The 22,815-nt window shown below is 46.3% G+C and overlaps 2 protein-coding genes across 2 annotated transcripts in view; both read left to right on the forward strand.

The window, feature by feature from the left end:
- Abcb10 (ATP binding cassette subfamily B member 10) overlaps positions 1 to 4,766 on the forward strand; it is a 30,335-nt gene extending 25,569 nt beyond the window's left edge. The window contains exons 11-13 of the mRNA XM_021169738.3: positions 1,502 to 1,545; positions 2,481 to 2,515; positions 2,665 to 4,766. Of these exons, the coding sequence (XP_021025397.1) occupies positions 1,502 to 1,545; positions 2,481 to 2,515; positions 2,665 to 2,932 (347 nt within the window). The 3' untranslated portion in view covers positions 2,933 to 4,766. The remainder of the gene's footprint in view (positions 1 to 1,501; positions 1,546 to 2,480; positions 2,516 to 2,664) is intronic.
- A 3,332-nt stretch (positions 4,767 to 8,098) lies between these two features.
- The window catches only part of Nup133 (nucleoporin 133), a 50,138-nt gene continuing 35,421 nt past the window's right edge, over positions 8,099 to 22,815 (forward strand). Inside the window, exons 1-8 of the mRNA XM_021170539.3 lie at positions 8,099 to 8,384; positions 11,031 to 11,149; positions 13,257 to 13,360; positions 16,269 to 16,376; positions 18,248 to 18,382; positions 19,153 to 19,323; positions 20,546 to 20,701; positions 21,363 to 21,433. Of these exons, the coding sequence (XP_021026198.1) occupies positions 8,206 to 8,384; positions 11,031 to 11,149; positions 13,257 to 13,360; positions 16,269 to 16,376; positions 18,248 to 18,382; positions 19,153 to 19,323; positions 20,546 to 20,701; positions 21,363 to 21,433 (1,043 nt within the window). The 5' untranslated portion in view covers positions 8,099 to 8,205. The remainder of the gene's footprint in view (positions 8,385 to 11,030; positions 11,150 to 13,256; positions 13,361 to 16,268; positions 16,377 to 18,247; positions 18,383 to 19,152; positions 19,324 to 20,545; positions 20,702 to 21,362; positions 21,434 to 22,815) is intronic.

The following is a 22,815-nucleotide window of genomic DNA, read 5'->3' on the forward strand; positions in this document are numbered from 1 at the left end:
GCTAATGACCGACCACCATCCCATTGCTTCATTTGTCCTCTGGGGTCTAAGCACTGCCAGGCCTACTCCTCAGAGGAGGGGAGCTCAGAACCACTAGAAGAAATTGAAAGAAGAAGTCTGTGTCTGACCAAATAAGTGCTTGCCTTTAGCTCGAGGACAGGTCCCACTTCACATTCTGCAGCCAGTCAGAACAAGCTTCCCTTTCCCCCAAGAATGTGTCGAGGGCCGGGCACGGGATGTCCTGCATCCCACAGTGGCTTCCTGTGAGGGCAGCACCTTAGTGTCTGTTGAATGAACACCTTGATGAATGACATGCTGTCTATCCATAGTCAGCTGCATGGGGTCTCATTAGGCGACCCACATAAGGAGGTGTGAGTGACAGGCAGTCCTGGCTGCTGGAAGATGGAGTTGTGGGAGGGAGCAGATGCAAGGCAGATGGGAATGGCTAGATTGCTCACTCCAAGCCTGCATCTCAACACACCACCTGTTCCCTGGCTTTGAGTGGAATCTGGGCTTAAAGGACAAGGGGACTAGTGCCTGGTTTGTAACCTCCAGCTTCATGTGCACATAAAACAAACAGTCTGCTTCTATACCATTCTAAGTACATGCAAAGAGCAGGGTCCGTTCTAGGTCAAAGGCAAGGATCACACAAAGCATAAGCAAAGGTCCCATGGTTCTGTATTCAGGGACTTAATGAGATGATCAAGACACAAAGAACACCTTCCTCAGCTGTATTCGTCTTGAGCCTTGTCCTAGCCCAATGTCAGAATCTTGTCTGAGCTTACTCCCTTGTCTGTTCTTGCCAATATCCTTGAAGCAGCACCAAGAGCTCTCCACACTTCACTCTGTGCCCCAGGTTGTTTTTTGTGTGAAATGTTGTTTTATTGTTTTTTTGTTTTTGAGACAGGGTCTCATTATACAGCCCTGGCTAGCACAAAACTCACTCTGTAGACAGACAGGCCTTGAACTTGCAGAGATCTACCTGCCTCTACCTCCTGAGTGCTCGGATTAGAAGTATATGTCACCATGCATAGTTGTGCCTCAGTTTTGGGAGGGAGTTGTTTGTTTTTTGTTTTGATTTGATTTGATTTTGATGTGTGTGTGTGTGTGTGTGCGTCCTGGAACCCACTCTGTTATCGACTAGAGGGTCTCACACTCTCAGAGATTGGCTTGTCTCTGACTTCTGAGTGCTGGGTTTAAAGGCATTTGCAACCACACCTGGCATCAGTTTTCACCTGTAGAAATTAAAGCAATCCTAGAGTCTGCCCCCAGTAACGACGTGCTTCATGCAATTAGGAAGAGTCTTCTGTGAAGGAAGTCCTCAGTATGTGTTAGCTATGGTAACTGCTTGCTTTGCAATTTAGTAAGACAGTATGTTTAAAGACAAACTCCTGCCCATCTATTGTGGTTAAATGGAAGAAGTTCCCTCCAAATTGTCACTTGTCTTATTTGAAATTTTCCTACACAATTTTGTTCAGCTTGCCTTCTCTGTTTCTGTCAGGTGGGCAGAAGCAGAGGATCGCAATAGCCAGAGCCCTGCTGAAGGTAAGACAGCCGCCTGCTGACACCTTGCCAGTGCCCACTGAAGTTTTGTTTTTTGAAGAGGGGATATGTGCATGTGCACACCTGCACTTGCACGCATGCATTTGTATGTATGTATTATGGATGTTTGAACGTATATATTATATACGACTGACAGTCTGGTCAAACACTGAGCTGGAGTTCTGCTGAGGGCTTAGTGTCCGAGTATTTGTCGTAGTTGAGAAATGTCTCTAGAATCTGGTGTGGAAGTGGTGTCTGGGAGGAGGTTAGCACACGGACCTAGCATTTACCTAGAAGAACCAATTGGCTGGTGACTGATGATGAACTAAGTGTCAGAGTCGGGTCTAACCTTTACTCAGTAGTTCTGCTGAGGAAACGATTAGATGCCTCAGGCAGGCAACTCCAGCCAGGAGCAGGAAGAACCCCGTGGTGTGGGTGGGTGGGCAGTAGCTGTACTTTTAAGGAAGCAGCATCTCCCTTGTTAGTCTCCTCAGGATGTAGTGGTTTTTTTAAATAACTGTTTATTTATTTTATGTATAGGAGTACACTGTCGCTGTCTCCAAACACACCAGGAGAGTTCAGTTCCCAACACCCACATGGTGGCTCACAATCACCTGTAATGGGATACCATGCCCTCTCCTGGTGTCTGAAGACAGCGACAGTGTACTCATATACATGAAATAAATAATTCTTTTTTTTTTTAAATAATTCTTTAAAAAGTATAATAGTTAGCTTTAAATATTTTCATTACTCTTTATTTCTCTTGGGACGGAGTACACAAAGGTTAGCAAACAACTTGTCAGGTCTAATGGTGTGGAGTTCGGGCTGTCAGGTTTGGTGGTTAGCGCCTTTACATGCTGGGCCTCAGCCGTCCTCTCGCTGTCCAGTGCTGTGTGCACTGAGAAGTCATTTTGCTTCTTCCACTCTTTCTTTTTCAGAACCCCAAAATTCTTCTACTTGATGAAGCAACCAGGTGAGGTTATCTTTGTGACATGTGTGACAGTGTTAGTGTATCTAGTGTGTGTGTGTGTCCAGGCTGGAGGGCGTCTTAGCAGTGTGAGCAACCATGTATGCAGCTCTGTCATCTCTGCTTCCTCTTGTGTGTGGCCTTGTCTGTCACAGTGCACTGGATGCCGAAAATGAGCACCTGGTCCAGGAGGCACTTGACCGGCTGATGGAAGGGAGAACCGTGCTGGTCATAGCCCACCGCCTGTCCACCATTAAGAATGCCAACTTTGTTGCTGTCCTTGACCATGGAAAGATCTGTGAACACGGGACACATGAAGAGCTGCTCCTGAAGCCCGATGGGCTTTACAGAAAACTGATGAACAAGCAGAGTTTCCTATCATATAATGGAGCAGAGCAGTTCCTGGAACCTGCACGGGCGTAGCCTGCAGTGCAGGTATTGGGTAACTGAAGCAGGGCTGTGACTCTATCATATACTTATCAGTACCCTGTCCACAGACAGAAACAGAGCAGCAGCTAGCGGTGGGCTGTCTGAGAGACCTTAAAACCAAACAGCATTGCAGAGAACAGGGCCTGGAGGCTGTGTGAAGCCTGGGAGCATACTTCAGTTATTCGAAATATGCCTCTTTCCACAAAGAGTGCACAATGTCATTTTATGATGTACCTGTTCTCCCAGACCTTTCTTCAGTTGTAAAATCGTAGCTCTCTAAATGTCTAAAGCGCTGAAGTGACTGCAGGGTTCCAGTGTTTGCTAGCCCAGCAGAACACCTCACTTCCTGTGCATGCTGTCAGAGTCGAGTTGTTCTCAGGTGACAATTTTAAAAAGGGAATTAGAAACTAAAGGCCTAACTAATTTAAGCCACTGGCGCACCTACCTAGGGCCACTGAGGGAAAGTTTGACACGTCCATCCTCCGTTCCCTTCCGGTGTCAGAGTTCTGGAACACTACAAGGCTGTACCTGTCCAAATGTGCAGTGTTCACCATTTGAGCACCAGAGCCTGACACATTTTGCCAAAGGAAGAAGTCCTGTTCTGTAAACTGGAAAGCTTCTATTTTTTTAATTACCTCCTTGTTTAATGACTCCTTTTGGGAAGCAAGGTACAGATAACCAGGCGTTATCAACAGAGGTGGATGAAAATCCATGGCACATCTGTTGAAGCATGTATTTTGAAAAAAAAAATGTGATTCCCAGGTATATTGTAGTTTTATATTTTAAATTTTTATTAATAAGGCTGAATCTGAATAATATAATTTTCAGCCTTGCAGAGGCATCAGAAGGAAGATCAGCCTTTGGGAAGCATCACAGTTAAGTCACATGTGGTCCTGCCGCTGTGACTCTGAGTCCTAGGAACCTTCAGAAGTCACTTTGTGGCAAGTGTGCCTGCCCTTCCAAGCCCCAGAGAACGTCTAACTGCAGAGCCAAGGCTAGGAGATGAAACCCTGCATGGTCTGGGGGGAGGAGGCTCCTGAATTGTTTATTGTGTAGACATGGATCCTGTGAAGGAAAAACCTAAACCCGAGGGTAATTGTTGCAGCATCCAGTTCATGTTGAGGATTTCAACAGTCATGAAATAAGCACTCTGGTTTCCAAAAGAAAGAGTAGAGTGGCTCACACCCACCTGAGCTTTAAAACCAGCCAGCGCTTGAGACTGTTTCATACAGAGATTTGAAGAGTTTGGAAGCCCTGCTCCATGGAGTGCATGGAACCTTAACTGGGAGCTGCCGGATAAATGTGCCCTTGCTCCCTGTTCTTATGGTTTGTCACCTACAGTGTCACAGCTCTTATAGCAATGACAGTGGCTAATGAATATGAATTTGCTTTTTTTTTTTTTTTTTTTTTTGGTATCAGTGCTGTTAACTGGATGTTGCCTCAGGAGGAAGTGGGTTTTTTGTTTGATTTTTTTGCTGGTGATGTAGAGCCTGAGGCACAGCTACGCTGAGAGTTAGTTAAATGGACACACCTGCCGAGCCTCTTGATGAGAAACAGTGTCACCGCTTATGTTACCTGGGGAACTGGCTAATGAGCACGAGGCCCCATGGATGTATGTGCGGATCTTGGGGTGAGTAGGCAGCACATCTGTGACGGTCACCTTCCACTGTCCACATCTGCTCGGCTCCTTGCAGGGTGTCCTCAGAACTCGGAGTAGTTGCAGATCAGACTGGTGAGAAAGCACTATGAAAATTGAATTGAGTCATCACGTTTTCTTTCTTAATATGGTTAACATTTTATATCAGATTAAAATTTATAGTGAACTTAATCTGTGTCTGTGTGTTATGATGCAGAGGTTGACCCGAGGTTCCCCACACATGCTAAGTGCTTTACCACAGACTTGCATTCATGCTTCAGCCTCGTGGCTATCACTTCTTTTAAAATTTGGTACATAGCCATTTATTTTCTTTATTTTTTCCCCACTGGTTTTTGAGACAGGGTTTCTCTTTGTAGCCCTGGCTGTTCTCAAACTCTGTAGACTAGGCTGGCCTCAAACTCACTACCGCCCCTGCTGCCTCCATCCACATATTAATTTCTTTCTTTTTTTTAAAAAAGATTTATTTATTATTATACATAAGTACACTGTAGCTGTCTTCAGACATACCAGAAGAGGGCATCAGATCCCATTACAGATGGTTGTGAGCCACCATGTGGTTGCTGGGATTTGAACTCAGGACCTCTGGAAGAGCAGTCAGTGCTCTCAATCGCTGAGCCATCTCTCCAGCCCTAGTTTCTTAATAAAATTTGTTATAGAGACTCAAAAAAAACTTTTTAATCTAACATGTCATATACAGAGTAGTGACTTTGAGTTCCATGCCTTTCCTTATCTGAGACTCTCATGTGTTTGCTATTTGTTAGTGTCTGTCCAACTACTCCAGCCCCATTCTTATTTCCTGCCCACCATGAGCACAGTGCTGTGGCCTTGACCAAGGATTCAGCAGTGTCTGCCTTCAACCCTCTCTAGCTTATGGAGAGAGGCAGGCAAAGTCAGTACAAAGCAATCTGGCAAAGGGCTGTGGCGAGCAGTGTTTGGGGGCTGCTTGTCTCAAGCACTCTGCACACATTACATCTGGTGCTCTGGTAAATCCCACGGGGTAGACAAACACTTAGGTCACATGTACCCAGTGAAGCAGCTTTGTCACTTGTCTTAGCCTCTCTTTGCTGTAATAGCATGGAAAAGGCAACTTCAGGGAGAAAGTTCCTTACTGTTCCCGAGGGATTCAGTCCCTCCTGGCTGGGAGGACACTGCGCAGGGTCAGGGGACAACTGAGTGGCCCTCCTCATCTTTCAGTGTTTGACGCTGGATCCTCTGCCATCAGGCTAGCTGGCCCTAGACTAACTCCCGGGTAGTTTTATCTCTGCATGCTACATGTTTGGCTTTTATTTTGGTGAGTTTTTTATTTTAAATATGTCAGGTGCTTTGTCTGCATGTCTGCCTGCAGACCAGAAGAAGGCATCAGATTGTGAGCTTCTATATGCGTTCTGGGAATTGAACTTGGGACCTCTGGAAGAACAGCCAGTGCTCTTAATTGCTGAGGCATCTCTTCAACCCCTTATTTTGGTTTTTTTTTTTTTTTTAAGATTTATTTATTATTATATCTAAGTACACCGTAGCTACCTTCAGATGCACCAGAAGAGGGTGTCAGATCTCATTACGGATGGTTGTGAGCCACCATGTGGTTGCTGGGATTTGAACTCAGGACCTTCAGAAGAGCAGTCTGAGCCATCTCTCCAGCCCCTTATTTTGGGTTTTTAAAAAACATTTATTATGTGTCTGTGCGTATGTGCCATACCTGTGCAAGCCAGTCAGTTATGCACACCTTCAATCCCAGCGATCAGGAGGCAGAGGTAGGTGGATCTCTGGAGGCAGGGTTTTTCTCTGTGTAGCCCTGGCTGTTCTGGAACTCACTTTGTAGACTAGGCTAGCCTCAAAGTCAGAGGTCCACCTGCCTCATAATGAGCTGTTCTAGACAATCTGAAGCAGCCCTATATCCCACACCTGGGATTAAAGTGAAGACATAACATTTCTGTGTTTAAAGAAACCAAAATTCAGCCGGGAGTGGTGGCGCACACCTTTAATCCTAGCGCTTAGGAGGCAGAGGCAGGTGGATTTCAGAGTTCGAGGCCAGACTGGTCTACAGAGTAGGTTCCAGGACAGCCAGGGCTACACAGAGAAACCCTGTCTCGAAAAACCAAAACAAAACAAAAAAGAAACCAAAATTCTCCTACACTGCACTTTGCAAGAATTAAAGGCTCCATTGCGCACGTTTCTCCTGGAAAGCTGCCTTCTCTCATCCTGAGGGCAGAGATGACTCCTCCCCTCCATGTTCTCCCTCCCCCTGCCCCCTCCCACTGTATTTACTTCTGATATGCCTAACAACCTTGTGTCCATAATGGTCTCTCAGGTAATTGGGTTTGTTTGTTGGTATTTGAGACAGTGTCTCATGTAGCCCAGTGTGGCTTTGAACAACTTCTGGTCCTGCAGAGATTACAGGTGTGTGCAGCCACACCTGGCTCAAGTAGCTACTTCTAAATGCTTTTTTTTTTCCGAGTTCAATTCCCAGCACCCATGCTCGGTGGCGCACAACCCCCCCGTAACTAACTTCAGAGTCCAATGCCCTCCTTCTGGCTTTCTGAGCTCTTGGCGTTTGTCAGCAAAGATCAAAATTGCCCCCAAGGAACTCGATGCCTCTATCAGTTCGGATATCGAAGCCCCCTTTCCCTCTAGACTTCTTTCTCCTACCTAGTGTTGGAGGGGTTGAGAGGGAGACAAGTGGTAGAAACCCATAAAGCGGTCAAAAGTCCGGCTACAATGTTGTCTAAGTGGGACACAATGAAAAAAACCGAAAAGGAAAGGCCACCCGAAGTTAAGTTACAAGGGACCTTACAAGTTCAGCAAGGGTCCCTGGGCAGTTATCAGCCCTGAATATTTACAAACTCTAGTACAGCCTCGGGCTAACCTCAGTTCACTGTTTAGTAATGTGGGGAGCAGAATGGAAAAGACACCCCCATACACACACTGCGGTCTTCCGAAACAGCCGCAGAGGACTAACAGAACTGTGTGCACTCCTGCTATCGGTTTCTTCAAAGGTCTGGAACTTCAGGGGCAGCGGTGAGAGTGAACATGCTGGGGGGCACTGTCATCTCCGAATCTCCGGCAGTAGGACAGACCCATCAAAGTGCAAGCTGTGCCTGGAAAGCAAAGAGCTGCGACCCGCTGCAGAGCCCGGACTTTCGGCCGAAGAACAAGCCTGAACCGATCTGAATTAAGTTGGGAAAAGCTGTGAGCACACCACCGCCGCCCAGGGCGCGACTTCCTCAGCTCCGCCCACGGGCGCCTCCTTCCCCAGCCTACGCTCGCCGCGGAGAGTCAGCTCCAGCCGGAGACCCGCGCTTCTTGCGAGCTCTCGGTCCGTAGCACTGAATCGACCGCGGTGAATCAGGTCGCAGGACTCCAAATCGCCTGCCCCGCCCCTCCCCGGGACTGGATGTGACGTCAGCACAAGCGCTCCCAGTTCCGACCCCGCCCCGAGTCTCGGCGCCGGTCTTTGACGTCATTGCCACGCGCCTTCCCCTCCCTACTCGCTGAGCGACCCGCCTTACGTCATCTCTAGGCGCCTTCCCGCCCCTCAGGTGTTCAAGCTCCGGGCGCGCGAGGTTCTCGCTTTTCGCCCGCGAGTGCCGCTTCCTCCACGCTCTCTGCAAACATGTTTCCGAGCGTCTCCTCTCCGCGAACCCCAGGGCCCGGGACCCGACGCGGTCCGCTAGTCGGGATCGGGCCCACGTCCACACCTAGAGCGAGCAGGAGGGGTCTGTCTCTGGGATCTGCGGTTAACTCGCCCGTGCTGTTCTCACCCGCAGGCCGGCGCAGCTCGGTGAGCTCACGGTAAGTGGGGGTTCGGGGACCAGCGGGGTCCGCTCCACAGCGGAGAGGTGGAGCCTGGCAGTGGGGTAAGCTGCCGCAGAGTTCGAAAGTACTTCTGGTCATTCTCGCGTTTTATTGTCGCTGTTTAAAAGAATGAAAGCACCTTTTGAGCACTACGCTTGCAAGGTAGGAACATACTTCAGATTATTGTAAAGATTAAAGCAAAAGACATTTCTTTATTATGTTGACACAGGTCAGTGTCGGGCTGCTGTTTGTTTAAAGTTGTGGTTTGACTCTGTGGCGTTTGACACGAGTAACATTTGGTCTGGTGTAGTCTTTTTGTGATACAGTGTAGAAATGCAGCCCGGAACTCAGTCCTGCCCACTTTGGGACAGCCCATGCCATGTACCTACCCTAGGCTGACTTTGCTCAATCCACTTTTAAGATTCTTATATTTCAAGCATGCAGTAGCTTGTCTGGCTACCATAATTTTGTTTAACACTTCCACCTTTAAGTCAGGATCTCAGCATCCTTACCATAGTCTCAGGATTCAGTGTACCTACCTGAGTCATGGTAAGAGCCTACAAACCTGGCAGAAATGTTTTCTCAGTGCCTAGCAAATGCTATTACTACATACTGATTGGCAGTTAAAGGACTTGGGCCACAGAATGTGATGGTTGTGACTAGGTCACATAAAAGCACTTTGTGTGTGTGTGTGTGTTTGTGAGAGAGAGAGAGAGAGAGCTTCACTAAAGATGCTGGTGTGCTGCCAAGTCCACATGTATAGTAGAATTGTTACCCTCCTCAATGTAATTAACACAAAAATTCAGAATTGGGTTACCTTTTTCTAGAAGAATTTCTTCTGTTCATCTTTCAAAAGTGAATTTCTGGGATGGAAAGGTGGCTCTGGGGATAAGAGCACTTGCTTTTCTATATCTATCTATCATACAATCATATATATATATATATATATATATATATATATATGCACACATACATACACGCACATATATGTATATATGATGGGTTAAAAAGATAGTAAGATGCATATATGTTCTGATACATCATTTTTGCTCAAAACAAAACAATAACAACAACTGCCGGGCGGTGGTGGCGCACGCCTTTAATCCCAGCACTTGGGAGGCAGAGGCAGGCGGATTTCTGAGTTCGAGGCCAGCCTGGTCTACAAAGTGAGTTCCAGGACAGCCAGGGCTATACAGAGAAACCCTGTCTCGAAAAACCAAAAAAAAAAAAAAATTAAAAAAAAAAAAAACAATAACAACAAAAAAACCAGTAAATCTCTAAAGTACCTGACAACTATTGCCTTAAAATTATTTTAAAAGGTATTGTTGACATAGTAGTACACAACTTAAAATCTAGCACATGGAAAGCTAAGGTAGGAGGACCCTAGATCAGAGCTAGTCTTGGCCACATAGTTCCAAAGCAACCAGAGACACACAGTGATGTGTGTGTGTGTGTGTGTGTGTGTGTGTATCTTAAGTGAATTTTTTTCTGCATGAAAACAGGAAATACTGAGTCTGACCGAGACTTATGGTTAAAATGTATGAACCTACAAGTCTTGTGATAATTCAGTGAGTAACTGTGATGCTGAGAGAGCACGTGGGGCCCTTGTTTTTGTTTGCTTGGTTTTTTTTTTAAAGATTTATTTATTTATTATACATAAGTACGCTGTAGCTGTCTTCAGACACTCCAGAAGAGGGAGTCAGATCTCATTACGGATGGTTGTGAGCCACCATGTGGTTGCTGGGATTTGAACTCCAGACCTTCGGAAGAGCAGTCGGGTGCTCTTAACCACTGAGCCGTCTCACCAGCCCTGTTTGCTTGTTTTTGGGACAGTGTTCTGGAACTTACTGTGTAGACCAGGCTAACCTCAGGCAGATATCACAGAGATCTGCCTCCTCTCTGTGCCTGGCTTTGACTTTATTGTACTGACCTCAGAGGCAGAGGTGTTCTCACTTCTAATTTCTGAACTCAGATGATACAGGCATGGTGGTTAGGTTTTTGTGAACACAAACTAGAATCATCTGAGTGGGGGGGGCCCAATTAAGAAACCCCCACCCCCACTCCTGAGATGACACAGTGGTTAAGAGCACTGACTGTTCTTTCAGAGGTCCTGAGTTCAATTCCCATCATCCACATTGTATCAGCAACAGCTTACTCATATATATAAAATAAATAAATCTTTAAAGAAAAGAAAATGCCGCCATAGGCTTGCCTTCGGGGGTGATTTTCATGATTGGTGATTGATGTAAAAGGGCCTGACTCACTGGGCAGTGCCACCCATTGGCAAGTGGCCCTGGAGTGTATAAGAAAGCAAACTGAGCAAGCCAGTAAAGACCATTCATCCATGGCCCCTGCTTCAGTTCTTGCCTCTAGTTTCCTGCCTTGACTTCCCTTGGTGATGGGCAGTGACCTGGAAATATAAGATCAAATAAACTCTTTCCTCCTCGAGTTGCTTTTGCTCATGGTCTTATATCACAGCAGTTTTAATAAATTCTATTGAAAAGTGCAGTCAGTTACATAGTACACACCAGCTGGTGTCTTTCACCATTACACATCATTAGAGATAGCTCAAGTAGGTTTGTAAAGGTGAGCATAATGGGAAATTTCAAGTTACAGGTAATCCTGTGTGGTCTCTTTCTTTAGAGGAACGCCTACTCGGATATTCCCCCACCATTCCATATCAGAGTCTGTGAACTACGATGTGAGAGTGTTTGGATCATCTCTCCCTGTTAAGATCATGGAAGCCCTGACAATGGCTGAGGGTAGGTGTCATCTTTTCATTTGTTCCCATATTGGTCAATAACCAGGTCACATGTGATGACATTTTGGCTTTGTCTGGTAGAGAAGTAGGCAGCCTGCTGAGCTCTCCCCATCCCTGAGACATTGATCTGTGAAGTTGAGTGAATCTTTATAAGATAGTCACATCAGTGATGAGTGATTTTTTTTTTAAAATATTTATTATTATACACAATACACTGTAGCTGTCTTCAGACACACCAGAAGAGGGTGTTAGATCTCATTACAGATGGTTGTGAACTGGGATTTGAACTCAGGACCTTTGGAAGAGCAGTCAGTGCTCTTAACTGCTGAGCATCTCTCCAGCCCTCACTAATAATTTTTAACTCAAAACTTTGATATTTGTGTATGTCACTCATGTCTGTTCAGTCACAGCATGTGGGGGCTCAGGGTAGCTTTCAGATCATGAAGCTTGAGTAGCAGTGGATACAAATGTCCTGTTGTAAAAGGACCGTTTGCTGTCCTTCAGCTTAGGCACCCTGGCTGCCAGTCCCTGGGCTCTAGGGAAGGTGGTGTTCACACTGCTACACTCTGCCATGCATCCTCCTCTTTACCTAGCTTCTCCCCCTTCATTCTCTTTTTGTCATCCTGAAATTTTTTTTCGCCCCTGAGACAGGATTTTCTCTGTGTAGTCCTGGCTGTCCTGGAACTCACTCTATAGACCAGGCTGGCCTTGAACTCACAAATCTGCCTGCCTCTGCCTCCCGAGTGCTGGGATTAAAGGTGTGCGCCACCACTCTCGGCCATCCTGAAATTTTTAATTCATATTCTGAGCATACTTCTGGTCACGCCACGTTCGTGTTCACAGTGCATAGCCTCCCCTCAGGAGTGAATCCCGAGAAGCTGAGGAGCAGTGCAGACTTGAAGAACTTGTCTCCATTGTAGGTCTGACCACATGTGATGTTGGGTCAGACCTGCACGGGCTGGGGCTGACCACTCACAAGCAGGTGTTCCAGGTCAGCAGGAAGTTCTGCACAGCTTGGGCGCATTTCCACAGTTAGCATATTCATTTCCAGTGCTGTGTGCTTTGCACTGCTACCCTGTCTAAAAGCAACGAGCAAAGCTCAACTAAGATTCTCAAAGCTGGGAACACATGAAGGCTTACCACCGCCCCCTGGACATGGTGTATTGACTCATTTTGTCCCTTAGTGAGCAATGCTCTTGTGTTTCCTTAGGATGAAATGGTTACCCTCTCTAAGGAGCTCTGTTTGAAAATTATATTCTTTTGAAGGAATGTGATAATTTCTTCAAAAATAGTAGTTAATATGAGGGTTATTGTTTGGTTTATCAAATTATAAGTGATTCTTACAGAAGTTAAATCGTCTCTTTGGTTTTGGGGGCAGGAGGGGGGGTAGACCAGACTGACTTCAAACTCAAAAAGATCCATCTGTCTCTGCTTCCTGAGTGGTGGAATTAAAGGTATGTCCATTAAGCCTATCTAAGATTCTTTATAACAGGGCTAGAGAGATGGCTCCCTTCCAAAGATCCTGAGTTCAATTCCCAGCATCTACATGGCAGCTCACAGCCATCTGTAATGGGGATACAGTGCATTCTTCTGGTGTGTCTGAAGACAGCGATAGTGTACTCATATACATGAAATAAATTAAAAAAAATTTTTTTTAAAGATTCTTTATAACAAAAGTTAAAGAATATTAGACATATACCCAAATAGTTTTTGCCTTTGGATATGTTTCTAAAGGTAAATAAATAAATCTCATTTTTGATAGATTAATCTTAAATATTTGGAAGTTATGTGACTTGCATTTTTAAATTAATTTTACCTTAATAATGTATTATGGTAATTGTATCTTTGCACACCTAAGTATATCCATGCACCATGTGTATGCACGAGCCTGTGGTGTCAGAAGGGTCAGTGGGCTCTTGTAGAGCTAGAGTGTTAGGTGGAGTTATATCGTTATGTGCGTGCTGGTAATCAGGCCCAGGTCCTCTGCAGGAGCAGTCGTGCAACTCCCTGTTTTGGTGACAAATGTGGTAAAAAGATGTTGCTACAAGGAGATGAAACGACTTTTCATGGTCTGGATGTGGGGTTAACTGCATGTCTTATTTCCTCAGCTGACGAGCAGCTATCTGTCCACGTCGATGAAGGTGGGTGGGCCTGCCTGGTATGCACGGAGAAGCTCCTCATTTGGAAGATTGCTGTGTCGCCTGTCACTAAGGTAGCGGCCCTTCAGATGCCCAGTCAGGAAAAGGGGTCCCGGCTGGCTCTTTATCTGCACCTTTTCTTCTTTCAAGCTCACTGAGGAGGCAGTCAGTCCGTCCGTCCATGAGATTGTGAAGGAGTCAGGACATGGAGGCTAGTGACATGGTTCAGCGGGGAAGAGTTCTTCCGCAGGTTCTGAGTTCAATTCCCAGCAACTGCGTGGTGGCTCACCATCTCTAAGGACCGGATGCCCTCAGGATGTATATGTAGGGAGAGAGAGGCAGAGAGAATGAGAATAAATTAAAGAAAACCACCATATTTTTAAATAAATAAATAAATAAATAAAAAGAATTCAGGATAATGAAATATTGAATGTACATGTTAGTTGGAAAAAAACTTTTAATAGTTTCTTTTTATTGCTGTCTTTAGTGTTTTTCCTTCTCTAAAGACCCACTGCAGCCAAACTAAATGACCATGAGCTTGAGATACTCACTACTGTCTGAGCTCTGGATCATGTGCTGTTGTAGAAAATGTTCCCAAGCCAGGGTTTCTCCCGCACCTTTGACCATTCAGTTCCTGATCAGAGGCACACAACCTTTATATTTACAATGAGCCTCAATCAGCACTAGAGCTGGGCAGATATCTACCCTCTGTGGTAGTAAAAATCCATTTTCCTATGGGTAACCCCAGGTTTTAACTTACTATGTTTCATCTGGCCTGCTCTTAGCTCCAGTTGGCCAGCCCTTGGGTCCATGTTATCATGAACTCGCCTAAGCCATGGTGGCTTCTCCTCTAAGGTATCCCTTCGCACTGTGTTCTCTTGAGGCTGCAAGCTGCCTGAACTTGCTCACCATTATCTTCCTTGCAGTTGAGTTTTTTTCTGAAGGACCAGCTCAATCTACTCATCACACTGTGTATCTGAGTGCTTTCTACGTTTTAGTGAAAGTCCAGTGTGGGGTTAGGAACCTGCACCATGTTTGAGAGAGTACTTTCAACCCTGGAAAGGCCATGTGCAAGAAAGACAGACAGTGCGCGTGGGCACGTGTGTGTACATGTGTGTGTGCATATTCTCTCTCACATACTGAGAATGCAGGTTCCTGTCCTGTAAGACACTCTGACAGTCCTGGGGGAGCACCCTGGGAAGGCATTATAGAGATGGCTCAGTGGTTTAATGTACTTGGTGTTCTTGCAGAAGTCCCCAGCTCAGTTCTCAGCAGCTACATGGTGCCTCACAAATATTTACAGCTCTAATTCCAAAGGGATCCAGTGCCTTCTTCTGGCCCCTGTAGGCACCAGCACCAGACGTATCTGTAGTGCACATACATGCATGTAGGCAAATTACTCATGCATATAAAATTAATAATTTTTTAAAAATTAAAACAAAGCATCCCAGTGTGGTAGTGCATGCCTTTGGTTCCAGACTCCTGCGGCAGAGACAGGTCGGGTGAGTTTTTGTGGATTCAAAGTCAGTTTAGTCTACATACTGAATTTCAAGACAACCAGGGAAAGAAGGAGTAAAGGGGAAAGGGAAGGTGTGGAGAGAGAGAGGGAGAGGAGGAGGAGGAGGAGGAGGAGGAGAGGAGTGGGGAGGAGCTAATCCTGGATCATCAGCACGGTGTCCTCTCACTCAGCTCTTACTGTCTCTTCCTACTCTAAACTCCAAAAGGATTCGCAGGTGGGGAAAAGAGGGGCCGAGCCTTTGGCTAACATCAACTTTAAATACGAGTGGCTTAAGATGTCAGGGAGGAATTAAATGTTGGCCTTCGATGTAGAGTAAATATAGACCAGCAAATCTCATTGCCCTTATCCTCAGCCAGACTTGAGTTCCTTACCTTGATAAAGGAAACCAGACCCAATCCAACAGGCTCCTCCCCTACACAGAGAGCCCTTCTGTCTTATCCTTTCCCACCTAAAGGGCTTCGGCCACTTAATAGTTTTTAAACAAAATCTGTATTATTTGCACTTAATAAAGTTAGATTAGAGGCTTTGAGAAAGTCCAGGGACCACAGTGCTAAGCAGTGCCTATAGAAGTCTAGCACTGGTACTGCCCACACAGCTGAGACCTGAGCATGCTCTCTTGTGAGTTGGATTCATAGTGGTAAAATGACATGAGTTGCTAGGCTGACCTTGGTGGCCAGCTCCCAACAGTGGGAGCATCGGTGACGCTTCCAACATCCTCTTAGCCTCCTCTCAAGACCATCTCCTAGCTGTTGTCACTAATGTGGGTCAACGTCCCATGGGAGCATGGGCTCCTTCCTGCCTGAATCTTGGTGTCTGAAGACTTGCCGCCCTCCTTGGCTACATAGAAAGGATGTGTAGTTAGAAGTAGAAGGGGGGATTCCCATGTGTACTGAGTTAGCAGAGGGAACTGAGTGTACAGCTACAAGCCTAAGAAATAGTTTGATGGAGACTTGGTGTAATTTCTCTCTGACCATAATAATTTTACATGTCAAATAAATATTACCTCAGCTAGCAAAGTTTTGCAGGAAACTTGGCCACTACCCTAGCCCAGTGGTTCTCAACCTGTGGGTCATGACCCCATGGACATCTCCTATCACATTTACATTATGATTGATAACAGCAAAATTGCAGTTATGAAGCAGCAATGACATAATTGTATGGTTGAGGGGTCACTGCAACATGAGGAACTGTATTAAAGGGTCACATCATTAGGAAGGTTGGGAGCCACTTGTAACAAGTAGAGCCCTTGGCCTGGCATGGCAAGCACAGACTGGTTCATATAGAGGTCCATTTTAGCATCCGTGTGTCCCTGACTTTGTTGTTGATCAAAAAGAGCTGAGAAAAGAAGGATATGGTGGAATAGTGTTTCAGGATGGACTCAAAGTGTGCAGAAAAATTAGAGGCGCCAGAATGAACAAACTGGGTTGAATGTAAAGGTTTTTCTATCTGGGTTTGTCTTGCAGTTGTCTGTCTGCAAAGAACTCCAGCTGCCCCCTAGCGATTTTCACGGGAGCGCTGATTTGGTGGCCCTGTCTTACGCTGCAACCTCAGGTGAAGTCCATTCTGTGCAGGTAGGTGACTTGGAGATGACTGGAGGGTCTGCTGAGGAGGCTCAGCGGGTGGGAGCCTGTGGGGCTCATACAGAGAAGATGGGCTCAGTGCCCAGCACCCACTTTGGGTGACTTATGATCGCAAGCAACTCCAGTTCTAGGGAACCAACACTCTTTTCTGACCTCCGCAGGCACCTGCAAGCAGGTGGTGAATGTACAGACAAGCAGGCATACCTGCAGACACACATTTTTTACAAAGCTAACGGAGAGCCTGATGTGGAGGTACACACTTAATCCCACCACTGGGGAGGCAGAGACGGGCAGAGCCTGGTCTTTGTCAAATTCCAAGCCATGTAGAGCTAGACAAGGCAAGTCCTCGTCTCAGACAAATAATACTTTTTGTAAAATAAGAATATGAAACAGCAAGATGCAGCCTGAGGAAATACTCATAAATCCAACTTAAAAACAGAGATGGCCCAGAGGTTAAGAGCTTGTTGCTTCTGCCGAGGAACCCAATTTAATTGTAGCAGCCACATGGTGGCTCACAACCATCTGGAACTCCAGTTCCAGGGAACTGGATCCCTTCTGACTTCCACAGGCACCAGGCATGTACATATGCATATACATACACGCAGGCAAAACACTCATATACATAAAATACCTAAACCAAAGAAGAAAGGGGGAAAAAAGCAGGGCAGAGTCTTCAGGAGACACAACTTTACCATCAGCACGTGAGGAGCTATGTGGTACTGTCAGCCATTAGAACAGTGCACACAGCACCAGTGGGGCACTGCTGCCCAGCTATAGAGTGGCTGAAGAGCCTGACGCTGCCTGCCAACTCCACTGCATGCTCTTATGCTAGGTTCCCAGGGTCGTTTCCTCCCCATGACTCCCCCAACCCTCTTGAAGGCAGGGTTTCTCTGTATAGCTCTGGCTGTCCTGGAACTCACTCTGTAGACCAGGCTGGCCTTGAACTCAGAGATCACCTGCCTCTGCTCCCAGTGCTGGGATCTGTAACCTAGCTTTAGCTGAGTCTCCTGCATCTCCCTGCTCCCTGTCCCTCAGATCACATGTGTTTATTACCAGTCTCATTGCCCTCCACACCGCTTTTTCTCCTCCCTCTTTAGTTTCCTGGCCTCTATGCACACTCATCGCTACAGAAATAAAAATATGTAAGAAAAGCTAAGATTGCATGTGAGAGCAAACAGTGCTTGTCCCTCTGAGCCTGGACATCTCAATAGAATATTTTCCAGTTCTGTCCATCCACCTGCAAATCTTATAATTTTGATTGAGAAATGGAAAGTTAACACAAAGGTCACTTGTGTTAACAGCAGTTTTATTTGCAGCTCTGGAGCTGGAGATGTCCTTTGACAGACAGCTCAGTCACAGGTGAATGCGGTAACTCAGGTGAATCTCAGGGGAGCTGAGGTGGAGAAGCACAGCTGCAGCTCAGCCTGTTGGGTTTGCTCTCTGGCCTTCTCAAAGTGCCAGAAGTTCAGGGATGGAAACTGGTTCCTCGATAAAAGGGGAAGGGCAGCTGTCAGGGTCTCATCAGGAGTGGGTGACAGAACTGTCGGGTGTCCTTATGATGGGTGCTAACCATCTGCACATGGGGAGGTTCACGTGTGGGAACAGTTTACTGTTGCTTATTCTTTAAAGAATTTTGAGGCATGGTTGTACACAACAGTAATCCCAGTACTGGAGATGCAGAGGCAAGCAGATCTCTGAGTTCAGGGCTAGACAGGGCTACACAGTGAGACCTTCTCTAAAATACATAATTAAATATATAAAATAATAAAGTTAAACATAAATTCTTATTTTCATCAGTGTCATAGGCTCCTGCTTATAAGGCCTTCTTGCATTGTTGCTGATGACTGTGGTTTTGTTTCAAGGCTGTTTCTGTCATGGTTGCTACCAAAGAGGGGTCCATCCGCTATTGGCCCAGCCTCGCCAGGGAAGACACCTACTCAGACACCTGTGTGGATTTGGGAGGCGAGAAGATGTGCAGGTTCCTGACAGCAGTGCAGGTGTGTACGGGGAGAGCTGCAGCGTGGAAGGTAGGGAGGGAGATCTGAAGCTGGAAATGTGGGTTCTGAACAGCTGTAGGGACCTGGGAGGCATCAGAGACAGGCAAGGAAGAGAAGGTGAGGGCCACGGTATGAACTAGAGCAAGGGAGGCTGCTATTCATTGCACAGTTACAAATGCTCTGTTAGACAGGCTCATGCAAGCTGTGCCTGGTGCGATATAACTTTAATCCCAGCACTCAGGAGGCAAAGGCAGGCAGATTTCTGTGAGTACCAGGATAGCCTGGGCTACATATAAAAGCCCGTCTCTCCCCACCCCCACCCCCCCTAAAAAAAGAGGGGGAAGGGGAGGGAAACTAATTCTCTTAGATGCTAGGAGAATACTTGCTGATATCTACTCTACAGTTATGGAAGCAATCTAAGGCTGGCTTAACAGGCACAGGGCCCTTGATTCCATCCCTAGAACCACTTAAACCAGATGTTATGGCCCATGCCCGTGATCCCAGCGTCCAGGAGGATGGGGAGTCCTAGGTCATCCTTGGCTACATAGTGAGTTCATGGTTAGCTTGGAATGCATGCGGCTGCCTCAAAAAAAAAAAAGAAAAGAAAAGAAAAGAAAAGAAAAGAAACCTGACATTTGTTGAACATACTAATGGTAAACCCTTCATTTGAAGCTCAGATTTTAAAAAGATGACATTTATTTATTTTTTATTTCTTCTGTAAGAGTATTTTTGTGTATTAACTAGTGAAAGGATTTGGTATTTATTCACAGGGAGGAAGTTTCATCCTGTCCTCCGTGGGGAGCCATTTGGTTCGATTGATTCCTGAAAGCTCAGGAAAGATTCACCAGCATGTCCTGCCCCAGGGCCAAGGCATGCTCTCAGGGATTGGCCGGAGGGTTTCTTCCCTTTTCGGGATTCTGTCCCCTACTAGTGACCTCATGGTAAGTTTATAAAGAACTCCTATACACTAAGTTGAAATTTCCCTGCACTCAGGTAATTGCCTTCGTATGAATGTAAGCTGTTGTGTTTCTGTTTCTTAGTGTGAGTGTTTGCTGTGTATGTATTTCTGGGTACCACATGGTTGCCTGGTGCCTGCAAGAAGCCAGAGGAGGGAGAGAGCATCAGCTCCTCTGGAACTGCAGTTATGACCAGTTGTGAGCTGCCATGAGGGTGCTGGAATTCAACTTGGTCCTCTTGAAGAGCAACAGCTCTCTCCAGCCCTATTGTGAGAATGTTAAGGTTGAGTTTGGCCTGTGTGTCTTCTCCTCCTCCTCCAGTCTGTGGGTGTCTCCCACTTTCCCTACTGCTGGCCTGGGAGGAAGGAGGTTTGTTCTCTTGTGAAGCAGAGCCCCTTTTTTCTGTACTGAGCTGGAGGCTGAGGCAGTGAGCTACTGAGAGGTATCGGTCACTCAGTGCACTTCCTGACCTCGGGCTACCTTGACACTTGTTCCCTTGAGTCAGGTGTAAGCATAGACTTACCATCTTTTCATCTATTTCTGCTAATGAAGCTGTCCCTTTTCTCAGGTGACCTGGGTTTCCAACCTCCGTGAGAGTCTCTGCTTCTCTCTGTTGTCCCGCAGTGGTTCCCCAGCTGCTTCTGGGTGCATCTCCTGCCACTGTTCTGTCAGTGTCCTGCTAACACTCCTGCTTACAGGCAGGGATGGCTGCCCTGTTGCCCTGTCTTGCCCTATAATAGGAGAAATGGAGATAATGGTGGTTTAAACTAAAAACCGCTGTGTACATAACTTAAAACATCTGTTTTGTACCAAAGAGTCTACTAATACAGACAATGACCATGTCTGGTAAATGTCCTTCTCCCTGCCTGATTCTCTTCACGTTCTTTTATCAAAAGCATAGCCAATGTCTCCGGGACTTATAAGTTTGTAGACTTCATACTCAAGCCACTGTTGTGGCTTCTTACATATTTTCTTCTTAAGTATTTTTCTAATTTTAATAAGGCACTGCTTCTCTGAGAATTGTAACTTTCCCATCTCCCAACTCTGCTTTCCAATTCTGCTCTTCCCAGGCCTCTTCTTTAACAAGTTGGTCTTGGTTTCAAGGCCTACCTCTCCCTACAGAGCCTGGGACAAGAATTCTAGTCAGAAAGCTATAAAGCACATGAGGTCGGAGTCAGTCTCAGCATGTCCCCTTCTCTCTGCACAGCTGGCCAGTGTTCTGTGGGACAGAGGAGGATCAAGTTTCTACACCCTGACGAGTTCAAACATCAGCAAATGGGAACTGGAGGATTCTTCCGAGAAGCAGGTTCACAGCTGGGATGTGCACAGGACCCTGAAGGAGAGCATCACCGATGCTATTTGGGTGAGGAGCAGTAGTGCCCACTGTGGTTTACACGTCACTTATGGTGTGTGACTGCTCGGTCCTTCTTTATCTTTTGTTTGCGTGAGACAGGGACTCAGTCTGTGTAGCCCAGGCTGGTTGTGGACTCTTGAACCCTCCTGCCTCAGCTTCCCAAGTGCTGGGGCTGTAGGTGAGCTTCACCACAGCCAGCCCGTCTGCCTCATTTGTTTGAACACATTTCCATGTAATAAGTAGATAGCCATTACGTATAAGTAGGTGTTCAGTTCCTACCTATAATTGACCTCAGTGGTTGACTTGTTGATTTGTGAGGTGGCAAATAGAAGACAGTCTTGTGTAGCTCAGGCTGGCCTTTTGCCTCTGCCACTTATTCACTAGGAATATAAGCATGTGCCACCATACCCAGCTGACCTAATGTTCTTTTAAAGACGGGCCCTCTACAGCCCTGCCTCCTGGAACTCACTTTGTAGACCAAGCTATCTTTAGTCTCACAGAGATCTGCCTTTGTCTACCTCCTCGGTGTTGGGATTAAAGGTGTGCACCTGGCTAGTTTTTAAATGTTCATTGCTCATGGGCAAAACACTTGGCCAGGTGCTGGGCACACAGTGGTGGAAAAAAAGGCACAGTAACTACTGGGAGCTTACACTTTGGTATTTCCATTTAGGGGTCTGAAAGTAACTATGAAGCTATTAAAGAAGGGGTCAACATTCAGTACTTGGACTTGAAACAAAACTGGTAAGTGCTTAACTTGTCTTAAAGAAGTTGGACAACGGGGTGACATCTTTGTCTGTTGTGCTGGTGTTCTTGTGGTTACTAAGCCTCTGAGAGGTCTGTTTCTTAGGTAGTGGTGCTGGTTCATGTGGGAAATTTAAACATTCCTCAGCTATAAATAGTGTGTTCCTGCCCCCGTTAGACTGACATCTTCATGGCTTGCACAGCTGGCCCAGCTCTGTCTTTATTCCATCTTAAGGTGATGCCAGCACCCCCTCCTTTCTGTTGCCAAGGGAGCCCTGAACAGTGGTCTTTGCTCTATGGAGACATTGGGTTCTCGTCACCGTTAGTGAAGGAGCTCTTGTGTCCCACAGTCAGTGACTAAGCTGATAAAATGAGGCTGTGTCCTCCATTGCGAGCTATACTCAGCATGGTTACGCTTGGACTGAGTTTCCTCTCAGCAGCAGTTCTTAGGAAGGGCTTGGCAGATCAGTTTGTGGTCTCAGCACTCAGGCATTCTGAGGCAAGAGGATTGTGGTTCCTGGCCAGCCTGAGCCATGTACAAGACTCTGTCGAAAACAGACCAAGTTGAAGACTTTTTTTATGTTCTTGTTTGAGACAGGGTCTCATAACACAGCTCTGGCAGTCCTGGAGCTTACTCTGTAGACCAGGCTGGCCTAGAACTCAGAGCTGCCTGCCTCTGCGTCCAGAGTGTTGGAATTAAAGGCGCATGAGACCACCTTACCTGAACAATTGGAGACGTTTCATGTGTTCCCTATGTTCTGGTTTTGGTGTGGCACAGCCGGTGTCCTTGTTTCTCAGAAGGTGTTGCGGTTGCCTCTGGTCACAAGAGGTGGTTATCTCCCAGCACCATTGAGTCTGTTAGCTTGTTTCTCAGCAGGACCTGAAAACCCTGTAAAAGCTGCCCAAGAGGTAAAAATGAGAGTACTTTCTTAATTTCTACAAGCATTATTAAAGACCATATTGTTTCCATTTATCTTTAGCGGCTTTTGGAAATTTAGGGTGTAGCTTGCTATGGGCTCGGCATAGCCTTTTCTGATTGAGAATGAGGATAAAAGCTTGCTTCGGAGCTGCTGCCCTGAGACTCCACTCCTCTGTGCCATGTTGTGACAAAGTAGGAGCTTGGGAGACTCTTGTTCTGTGTCTCAGTGACTGTCCTCTCTCAGGTCTGTGAGCTCTCCTGATGGGGGTGCATGGGCTGCTTCTGTGTGAGAACGTTCTGTTATCACTGACACACGTGTGTGCGTGAGCATGCCTCGCTGTGCTTCCACAGCTACAGGCTGCACTCGCGTGCTCAATGAACAGGCTTAGGAGTCTTTATTGAGTTATTATTGACAAGGTTGTGCTTTCTTCATTTTAGATGTAACGGGGTTAGCTTTGTTTTG

The sequence above is a fragment of the Mus caroli genome, unplaced genomic scaffold, assembly GCF_978045245.1.
Source record: "Mus caroli unplaced genomic scaffold, Mus_caroli_1 scaffold_10, whole genome shotgun sequence".
Taxonomy (NCBI): domain Eukaryota; kingdom Metazoa; phylum Chordata; class Mammalia; order Rodentia; family Muridae; genus Mus; species Mus caroli.